The sequence below is a fragment of the Leopardus geoffroyi genome, chromosome E2, assembly GCF_018350155.1.
Source record: "Leopardus geoffroyi isolate Oge1 chromosome E2, O.geoffroyi_Oge1_pat1.0, whole genome shotgun sequence".
Lineage (NCBI taxonomy): Eukaryota > Metazoa > Chordata > Mammalia > Carnivora > Felidae > Leopardus > Leopardus geoffroyi.
In genome coordinates, this window is record NC_059335.1 from 43,216,047 (window position 1) to 43,227,032 (window position 10,986).

General features: G+C 44.4%; 1 protein-coding gene across 4 annotated transcripts in view; it reads left to right on the forward strand.

Moving 5' to 3' along the window:
• Positions 1-7,902, forward strand: part of CTCF (CCCTC-binding factor) — a 49,300-nt gene extending 41,398 nt beyond the window's left edge. For 2 of the 4 annotated variants that reach the window (XM_045443164.1, XM_045443165.1), the window contains 4 exons: positions 18-200; positions 741-876; positions 5,032-5,193; positions 6,379-7,902. In XM_045443164.1, the coding sequence (XP_045299120.1) occupies positions 18-200; positions 741-876; positions 5,032-5,193; positions 6,379-6,557 (660 nt within the window). In that variant the 3' untranslated portion in view covers positions 6,558-7,902. Of the gene's footprint in view, positions 1-17; positions 201-740; positions 877-5,031; positions 5,194-6,372 lie in introns of all 4 variants that reach the window. The other 2 variants (XM_045443163.1, XM_045443162.1) reach the window with 1 other exon arrangement.
• Positions 7,903-10,986: the final 3,084 nt, after the last annotated feature.

Genomic DNA, 10,986 nt, shown 5'->3' on the forward strand with positions numbered 1-10,986 from the left:
CCCCCACCTTCTTTCAGGAGAGGCACATGATCATGCACAAGCGCACCCACACCGGGGAGAAGCCTTATGCCTGCAGCCACTGCGACAAGACCTTCCGCCAGAAGCAACTCCTTGACATGCACTTCAAACGTTATCATGACCCCAACTTTGTCCCTGCAGCCTTTGTCTGTTCTAAGTGTGGGAAAACATTTACACGCCGGGTAAGAGTCAGAACTTTATTTCCCTTGTTGTGGTTCTTAATACCATGTTCTTGATTTTCCACTGAGGTTATAAGCACAGAGATGCCTTATCATTTGGAAAGGGTCACTCATCCCCACCTCGAGGTTCTCTGTGCATGTGTGAACCCTTCTGCTGAAGGGGAACTCAGTATCTGTGAATAGATCTGTCCTGGATCTTCCCTTAGAGCCATTCTGCACAGGACAGGGAGCTGGTCTGATCTCCCATGTTCCTCTTGTCTGCAGGCTGCTGAGCCCCTGTTCAGAGGATGCAGCCTCCTCTTCTGATGGACTTTTCTTTGTCTCCCTCTCGCTCCCTTCCCCCCTGCCTCCCCCTTCCAGAAGGAGGCCATTTCCCCTGAATGAGGAGAATATGTTCAGAATGTGCTTATTAACACATACTAGAACATTTGGACTTAATATGGTTACCCCAAATTTTTATTTATTAAGTTAAAATAAGAGAACGTCTAATTCTGATATCAACTTTGTTAGTAATATGAATGAAGGTTTTATTTCTTTTGTTAGAATACCATGGCAAGACATGCTGATAATTGTGCTGGTCCAGATGGCGTAGAAGGGGAAAATGGAGGGGAAACAAAGAAGAGTAAACGTGGAAGAAAAAGAAAGATGCGTTCTAAAAAAGAAGACTCCTCTGACAGTGGTGAGTACCTTGTTTCTTGATTTAGTTACACACAGAGATTTTGGTGCCCAGCTGCCAGTACATTTATGTAGGATGTGCTGGGATATAGAGATAGGCCAATCACTCTTACTTTCTGTAACCTCTAGTCTTCCTAATGTGTGTATGGTTTTTTGTGGGGGGTTTTTTTGTGGGTTTTTTTGTTTTGTTTTGTTTGTTTTTGGTTTTTTTGTTTGTTTGTTTGTTTGTTTGTTTTTGAGGGAAAGAGAGCTGGGGAGGGGCAGAGAGAGGAGAGAGAAAATCCCAAACAGACTCCACACTGTCAGCGCAGAGCCTGATGCGGGGCTTGATCCCATGAAACTTGAGATCATGACCTGAGTTGAAACCGAGAGCGGACGCTTAACCAACTGAGCCACCTAGGCGCCGCCCTGATGTATATTTTTACAGCAGCAGTTAGTATGTTTCTGGGGCCATTTTTTTTTTCTCCTGGTATTCCATTGCTTGATAATGTCTTATATGTTACATGTTCAGTTAAAGCCAAAGCAAAATTAATATCTTGACTCAGTTTACTCAGATTAGTAATATTCTAAGGCCAGCAGAGTTTCTTTTCTATGTTCATAACTTTTACATTTAGGAAGCTGGTCTAGATTTGAGCAATGAATCTAATGGACGTGAAGAAGGTTGCTTAAGCATCTTGACCAACTTCTGGTTTGACTGCCTGTGTCAGCCTAGCCTTGAGATGTGTTGATCAGATCCATGAAGGTCAGCCTTTCTCTTCCTACCTTAATCTCTGAATTTTAAAATGTAACACTTTGCCTATTTTCCTACCGTTGATGCTTTCTGGGGTGTTTTTGCCTTTCTAGTCATGAAATCCAGGTGCTCTGGTATGGTTTTGAGGTGCTAGAGTCATGAAGAGGGAGGGAGAACAAGAGTGTCGGTAACATAGGAGTCACATTTGATTGTACACACTTTTTCATGGTGGTAGGCTTTTTCAATGTGGATACTTGGACTACTGGCCAAGTAGTTGAGAAAGCACATTTGTGACTAAAGATTTAAGTTTTTTATGGTAAAAGATGTATGTAAAGGGGTTTTGTTTTGGGGAATACACTACCCCAGAAGCACCATCGGACTGGAAAGATTATAGATGGCGCCTTATGTGTTTCTAAGGCTCTTCATTTTGTCTTTTGCATGCTTGTTAGAAGTAATGGGGAGCGGGGGCAGCTGGGTGGCTCAGTTAATCATCTGACTTTTTGTTTTGGCTCAGGTTGTGATCTCACAGTTTGTGGGTTCATACCCCACATCGGGCTCCACACTAACAGTGCAGAGCCTGCTTGCTTGGGATTCTCTCTCTGCCCCTTCCCCACTCAGTGTGCACGCACATGCGTGCGCTCTCAAAATAAACAAACTTGGGGGGGAGAAGCTTCAGTAATAATGGGGAGGGATTGAAATTTTTGAAGGTTGAACATGTTTGAGAACTTCAGTGACTTTATTGATTTTATCTAAAACTTGCTTATGAAAGTACTGATTTTTATATTTAGATCTGTAACAAGGTCCTTTTTAGTTTTTGTGTATTTTGTATATTTTAATAAAGGCTTTACTTTTCTATTTAGAACTTTTCTGAGAGATTATTCATCCAGTAAGCATAAGAGTAATTTATTTTTTGCTGTCTTTTCCAGAAATCTATTTTAAGCATTATCTTCATCACTGGGTTTTAAGTAAACATGCCTCCTTTAAAATATCGGTTTGCTTTAATCTTTGTAAAAGCATACCACCCTTGGGGCACCTGGATGGCTCAGTCAGTTGAGTGTCCAACTCTTGATTTCGGCTCAGGTCATGCTATAACAGTTTGTGAGTTTGAGCTCCACATCGGGCTCTACGCTGACAATGTGGGGATTCTCTCTCTCCCTCTCTCACTTCCCCTCCTCTGCTCACACACTCTCTCTCTCTAAAATAAATAAATAAACATCGGGGCGCCTGGATGGCTCAGTTGGTTAGGCATCGGACTTCGGCTTAGGTCACGATCTCACCGTTTCCGAGTTCCAGCCCCGCATCGGGCTCTGTGCTGACAGCTCTGAGCCTGGAACCTGCTTCAGATTCTGTCTCTCTCTCTCTGCCCCTCCCCTCTTCCCCCACAGTCTCTCTCTCTCTCTCTCCCTCTCTCTCTCTCTCTCTCTCTCTCAAAAATAAAATAAACATTAAAAAAAAATTACAAATAAATAAACATGAAAAAACAAAAACCCCACACCACTCTTTACTGAGAATCTTTGTGGGACCCCTTTGTTTGGCTAAGAAATGAATGAATGGACTGTTGGGAGAAGCCAGGGGAAGTCACAGGCTCCAAATGCCACCAGAGATCCATGGGTAACCTTGAGCTCAAGGATGTCTGTAAGTGCTTCTAGTTACAGAGCCTCCTTCTGCCACAGACGTTGGCCCTTAGTCTTCTTGGTGATGTGCACCATCAGCCTCACTCCCTAATTATGTTTCACCAGAGCATCTTTCAGCTAAAGATTTTACTGATGGTTCCCAGTAGATTTCTGCCATTCCTCCTTTGGCTTCTGCACTGCTGGCTTGTAGAGCACAGTTTGGGTCTGGGCCGTGTACCCAGTGTCTTTGTATCACCCCCCCCCCCGTAGAAAGTCAGGGCCTTCCATCCCTTTGCTGACCAAGGCCACACAGTCATATTTGTTCTCTCCCAGAAGTTCTGCCTGCAGAGATTAACCAGCAGAGTCTACTGCTATTTTCGAGGCTTTTTGCCAAAATCTCCAAGCCAATAAGCCTTTGACCCTATTAACCTTCTTTGTGTGGCTTTCTCCCCCAATTCTGACTGAATTTGTTTGGTTTTCTAGGCATTATGCCAACTTAGGCAATAGGGGGCTTGAATAAGTTCAACAGGGAAGCATCTTGTTCTTGACACACTGCCACATACCAATGTATTCCCCACATTTTCACTTAGGATTTGACAAATAAGGCATTTTGTCCTGAAGATAAAGCATTTAGTCTTTGATTTCTAAATTTAAATGTCTGGACCCAGGGGAAGACTGTATAACCTGTGCTTCTGAGAGGAAGGCGGGGAAGGCGCTTTGTGTGCTGTGGTGAGCGGGGAGGGGCAGCAAGGACAGCCCCAGACAGAGGCCAGAGGTGAATTCTGCCTGCTGCAGTTCAGCCGTGCCTTACAAATCACTTGGCTTTTCACTTTTTCTATAAAATGAGGATACACCTCTTATTAAATGAAGTAATGAAGCCTGAATGGAATAGTGGAGAATTTAAAAACTGATCTGTGGTGTAAATAAGAGCTATGTCTGTGCTAGAGAGTGTAAGTTATAGAGCATGATTATATGTATTGTTAGTTCAGTCCTTTTGATCCTCAAATCAGCAGTAAGTGTAGAGATCATACAAGGAAACTGGGATTCACTGTGGTAATTGTCCCTAGTAAGAGACACCTTACATACACCTAGTAAGATATATGGGATTTAAAGCCATATCATCGGCTCCTTGTCAGTATTCTTTCTACAATAGTCCTGTCTCCTTTTATGTGATCATGGCATCAGAGAGAAAATTAGAGAGTTGAGAATGACCCATTGAATCTGACATAGCTGGGAATTAAGTCCAAAAACTTGGCTTAAAAAAAAAAAAAATCAATAATAGTCCTAAAAGAACTCTTCGCTGCTTATCCTAGTAATAGGACGTCACAGTGCAGTAGGAAGTTATGTCTTGCTCTCTGACACACACACACACCTTCCTCTCAGAGATAAGCAGGAGCACATCTTCAAGGGTCTGTCTCAGGCTAGGTGTCCTGCTTTGTCCTCGTATAATAGAGGGAACGTATGTTTTCAGCTTAAACACTGTTTTTTTTGTCTATCTAGCATATGATGGAGTTGCCTGTTAAGAATTTGAAACTCAATATTCTGATGTCTACAGCTAAAAGAAAAAAGTAATATACAGTACATATAAAGTATGAATAGTAGTCTTCAAGCTGATTTGCTTATTAATTCTACCACAATACCAGTTTACTCTGTCAATGTTGATAGCAGAAATTCTAGCAAAAGCATTTTACATGGATTTCTATTAAAATAAATACGTAACTAGACATAACAGAATATGTGATATGTGTGTGTCATATTTTTCTTCCACCATACTTCTTCTTGCCCCACCACCTGTTATTCCTGATTTCATGAGAAGAAAATGCTGAGCCAGATCTGGATGACAATGAGGATGAGGAGGAGCCTGCTGTGGAAATTGAACCCGAGCCAGAGCCTCAGCCTGTGACCCCAGCCCCACCACCTGCCAAGAAGCGGAGAGGACGCCCCCCTGGCAGAACCAACCAGCCCAAACAGACCCAGCGTAAGTTACTTGTCTCAGTTCAGTTGGCTGGCATCCTCTCCCAGCATGTGGAGGAGCCAGATGGGTCCTTGTTTTGGGGAAAGATAGGAACTAAGCCACGAGAACAAGTTAAGGTCACACCCTGAACAAACTCTCAGGAAGCAGTTGTTTAGTTTTTATTGGGTAACACCTGAGGAAGATGCTAGAGGCCTCTTCTGCTTCCCTGAGAAGTCCAGAGTAGAAGGGTACTCGTGCTGTACAAGATAGGTACTGCTAATGTGGTAGGGGTTACAAGACCATCACAGTTAGAGTCAGCTGGCAAAATTGATGTGGCAATGAATATAAAAGAGCTAAATTTTAAAGGATGGAGGGATAAAGCAATTTCTGTGCTGAGATTGTTCCTCCTAAGAATTCCAGGCCTTTGGATTCAAGTGCTCGCCTTCTGATTTAAGAGCGGACACAGAAGAGGTATTTAGCCTGTACCCCACATCACAAGTGGCAGTGGGCAGCAGTCCTGTATTGGACACTGCCCCCATGACAGCAGGCTCTGGGGGACTCAGGTCTCTATTCTACTCATTGTCTGGATACCTGAAAGCTGGTGGGGTTTTTTTCCTTAAATAATGCAAGATTTAAGAAGTTGTTTTTAACGTACTTCCTGAACCCCATGTATAGATGTCTGTCACAGGAGAGTGTGAGGTTGGTTAACTATAGGTCCTGGGAACCTCTTTGCCTTCACATACTTGAGTGAAAAAACTGGTGGAGGGCCCTGGGTGTGGGAGACCTTCAGAATCAGGAATGGCATGTTCTCGCTAGAGGCGGGTCGCCTCTAACACAGTCCTGCATCACACAGTGTGAGGTATTCTTCGTCATGTGCTGTCTGCATCTTTTGTCTATCTTGCATTGGTGTAAAGCTCAACTTTATGATATAAAGGAAATCTAAAGCTTATAATATGTAATTTGGGAGGCATATAAAGATGAATGTCTGCCTTTTGTTCACTGATGGTTTCTAGAGTATTGGGGATTTTTGAATGGCCACATTTTAGGTCATTGAGCCTTTTTTTTTTTAATTGGCTTTCTCTGTGTTCTTATTGAGGCTTTCCTGCATTGCTGACATCCATGTAGTGTCAAGTCTGAAAGGACCCTTGCAATCCTCAGGGGCTTTAATGGAGCATTTGTTTTGTTCATGCTCTTTCTTGCCAGCAACAGCCATCATCCAGGTGGAAGACCAGAATACAGGTGCAATTGAGAACATTATAGTTGAAGTAAAAAAAGAGCCAGACGCCGAGCCCGTGGAAGGGGAGGAGGAGGAGGCCCAGCCAGCCGCTGCAGACGCCCCCAACGGAGACCTCACGCCTGAGATGATCCTCAGCATGATGGACCGGTGATGGCAGGGCGTTGCTCATCGCCAGGACTGCTCTGGGCTGTGTTTAAACGGCCTGCATCTTAATTTTTCTCCCTCTTTCTTCTTTTGGCTTTGGGAAAAGCATCATTTTACACCATTTTACCAAACATACTGAGAACTAAAACTTCAAGGATGATGTTAGAAAAATGTGATTTAACTAGAACTTGCTGTTTGATGTTAGCAAATCATGGAATGTTCTGAGTCCCTGAGGGTTTACTGTGAAGTGCTGAGGACAGTGTTGATGCCTGACTGGTTTTCTTAGACGGAAACAGAGACATTGAACCCTCTCTCTTGGCTATGGTAAACCACTCCAGAATGGCCACCAGGTTTCCCAGAGTTCTAGGTCTTCTTCCCAGGAGAGTTTTTAATTGTAAATGCAGACTTGGGAAGGACTTACACTTTTAAACTGGTTTTTGCTTCTGCTTCTCCCTGACTCCCTTTGCTCGGAGCCAGCTGCACACCAGTAGTACGGCATGCTGCGATCGGTTTCTGTCCTGAAGGCTTTGCCTCTTTCTTGGCAGAGTTTCTGGTATGGTCAAGCTTGTAAATAACTTTTTTTACATTTTAATCTTTTCCATTAATTAAGAGGTTGAAAAGAAGTGCAGTGTAAGAAAACCCAGCATTTTAATTACTTGCAAATTAAGTCACCACAGACTCTGTAGTGTGTAAATGTTGACGAGGAATTGGATCACAATCATGTAGCAGAACGGCACCCAGACTACTGCCGCTAGTGATGGACACCCACGTGGAAGATCGGATTTCCAGCCCATGGAGCCAGCATTTGAACCTTGTACAATTAACTTTCAGTTATGATTTCCCATCCACATTTTCTTTGCTCTGTTTGTAGCTGAATTTTGTGTTTTAGAACTCCTCTGTTCAAGCAGAAGGATGATTATGAGTGGGTCACAGCAGCCCTTAAAAGCTGGGCCAGAAAATTTCACTAGGTCAGTAATTTAAACTTCGGATCTGCAAAAAAAAAAAAAAAAAAAAAAAAAAAAAAAGTAATAATAATAATGTGAAACAAAACCAACTAAAAAGTGATTCTTGCACATGAACTGTCACATGTTTAAAATGTGTTTTTTAGAGAGCCTCAGTCTTGCTGATTTCAAACACTTTTTTCTTCTGTGTATTGCTTTTAAAAGAGCCATCAGTTAGCTATCAAACTCTAGGTTGATGCATTTTGTACTTAGCTGTACTGTGTGATATTTTTCATTATTTTAGGACACCAACATGAGACCTGTAATAAAATATGTAATGGGGTTGAAAGCTGGGGAGGAGGACCTACTGCTGTACAGCTAATAAATCATAACGGATTAACAAGTGCTCCAGACACTCCGTCGTGTGTGATCTCTGCCTGATGGGGGCCCCACAGGGCCCACACTCATGGCCTCAGGCAGTGCAGGCCTGGTCACCTTTCAGAGGCAAGCTCTGTACCACAGGATGGCCACTTCCTCCCTAGCACTTAGGAGATGATCTTGGTAAATGGTTGGATCGAGTGCATCCTGTCACAGGTTTTAACTCCCCAAAGGTGTGTGTGAGTAGCGAAGTGTGGATGGACTGCTATCAGCCCCCATGGTCCACCTTAGGAGTGGGTTTCTACGGCAGGGGTAACCACAGATGTTAGAGAAGGGGCTCATGGGAAGTTCTGCACTCTGGATCTCCGCTCACTGAGGGCTGGGCTCACTTGAGCCCAAGTGCAGGACAACAGAAGCTGGGCCCAGTTTGCTCTAGAGAGGCTAATTTAGGAGGGGGAGACACATGTAGTCTAGTCACCAGACTGCAGGGAGAGAGACTCAGATGGCATAGCTTGTTAAGCACTGCAGGAAACAGGGTGAAAAGGGAGTTGGAATAGGAAGTTGATGCATTAGTGAAACATCTTGATGCTGCTGGCTGTTTCTGGGCAGATAGCTTTGGCAAACCCATTTTAGGTAAAATCTTCAGCCACTAATTATAGGGCTTTTAAACCAGAATCCCAAATTAGCGGTTTTCAGTGAGAAGTAACAAAAGTTGAGATGTGTGTGGCCTTTGGCTGCTCATACTGTCTACATAGACCCGTCTCCCAGGAAAACAGGTAGCTGAGGCCTCAAACTCTGAGCCTTGCAGTCAGTTCCTTGGGTCGAAAGTTGTCAGAATATTGGGTGTCTGTCATGCATGGGCCAACCCTCGTGGGGGCCAGAGTACCCCCTTCCAGAATTGTTCCAGTGGCCATAGAGTTTTGTAAACTTTCTTGGTGTTTATGACAAAATCTCTGCAGAACAGTGAGGCCTTTATCTGTATTTTCAGCATAGCTTTTTCTCATTGTGTACATTCAAATTGAAAGTGTAAAGTATGTTTGGGATGGGGAGGGGGCAAGAAAAGTCACATTCTGATGGAAGAGACGCTGAAAAGTGATTCCTCATTGCATAACCCATGATGTATCCTGTGTGAGTCCATTATATACATACAGCCTTATACTTAAAATATAAATTGGGACACCTGGGTGGCTCAGTTGGTTAAACTTCCAACTTTGGCTCAGGTCGTGACCTCACAGTTTATGAGTTTTGAGCCCCTCGTCAGGCTCTGAGCTGACATCTCAGAGCCTCTGCTTCAGATCCTCTGTCTCCCTCTCTGCCCTGCCCTGCTTGCTCTCTCTCAAAAATAAACATTTAAAAATAAATATAGGGGCGCCTGGGTGGCTCAGTCGGCTAAGCGTCCAACTTTGGCCCAGGTCATGATCTCATAGTTCATGAGTTCGAGCCCCACGTCAGGCTCTGAGCTGACACCTTGGAATCTGGAACCTGCTTCGGATTCTGTGTCTCCCTCTCTGCCCCTCCCCAGCTCATGCTCGCACACTTGTCAAAAATAAATTTAAAAAAATTAAAAATATATTTTTATTATATTTATATATAAACAAAGTACAGAGGCCAATTCTCATGGTTAGTCCTCACCAGAGAACTTTTGATGCGGAAGTTCTCTGACCTGTCTGCTGTTCGCCATTATTAAGCCAATAGCAAGTACTGGAGTAAAATATTCTCTTTCCACACCTGGGTTGGTACCAACCTCCCCTGCTGCCCGGCAAGGTGCCCAGCAAGCACCCGAGTCCTCTTGCCTTTGGTCAGGACCTAGCTGTTTTTTTTGTTTTTTTAACCATTTGTTTTTGGGAGAGTCCAAACAAGGGAGGAGCAGAATGAGGGGAACAGAGGCTCTGAAGCGGGCTCCGCGCTGACAGGCTGAGAGCAGTGAGCCCGATGTGGGGCTCAAACTCATGAAACCACAAGATCATCACCTGAGCCGAAGTTGGAAGCTCAACCCGCAGAACCACACAGGCGCCCCAGGATCTAGTCTTTTAAAACCATCTGAAGGGAGCCTTGTGGCAAACCTGGGAGGTGCAGCCTGGCCTGGCCTCATCCTGTGCTGCTGGAGCAGGCGGGGCTTATGCTTCCTTGTGAGCTTTAGCATTTCCTGAGCGCCCACGGAGTGTCACACCATCTAGAACACAGACAAGCTGAAGGGCCTGTCCCCTTCTCACTGAGTCACTCAACATGTTAGGAGCTGAGTCCCATGTGTTCACTTGGTTTCTGATAGCAGTGTGGTAGTTTTGTCACTGCCGCCCGGATCTCCATGCTGATTCTGGTTTCAGCAGCCTGTACCCACCCCAACAGCACTCATCAGACTGGGGTAGATGCCACCAATGTGTTGCTGGCCTTGAGAGTCCCTTTTGGCAGACATTCCCTCTTGTATTTCTTATCCTAGTCCATTCTAAACAGAGAAGTCCCACTGAGGTGCGTTTTCTATTACGGAGTCCTGGGGTTGCCATGGCAGACTTGGCAGATGTGAGTATTCACTGAGTGCCAGGCACTGTTGTGAGCACTTAAAAAGCATTTAATCCTTATAGCAACACTTTGAGGCAAGTTAATAGCTCCAGCTTATGAAACAGGAAAGGAAGTCCGAAAAGGTTAAGTAACTTAGTGTGGAACAGCTGGAAAGAGTTGGGAGTCAGGACTTAAATTCAGGCAGTCGGCCTTTAGAAGCAGCATTCTTGTACCACTTGGTCACGCTTCAAGTGCAAGAGACCTACTGAGTTCTCACCCTAAAAGTAGCTTGTGGGTTCTATGTGGTCTTAGAAGGAATCCTAGATCTTAAACCAAACTCTTCTTTCAAACTGGGAGACGGCAGAGTAGGACTATCTCTTGCCTCTGTTTGCAGAAACTCTCAGCAACTTCTCCCGCTGTATCCTCCCATCAACCCTAGTCAGCCCTGTGCTTTCACACCATTGGCCTTTTGCTTGAGGGTAGGCTTTGCCCAAGCTGCTACTGTTCAGTTTCTACTGCCACTTTGTGTCAATCTTTGGTAGAGATGAGATTTTGTTAGGTGAGGGGGTGGAGGTGGGGGTGGGGTGGCGGGATGATCAGGTGACTGGAGGATGTTTCCAC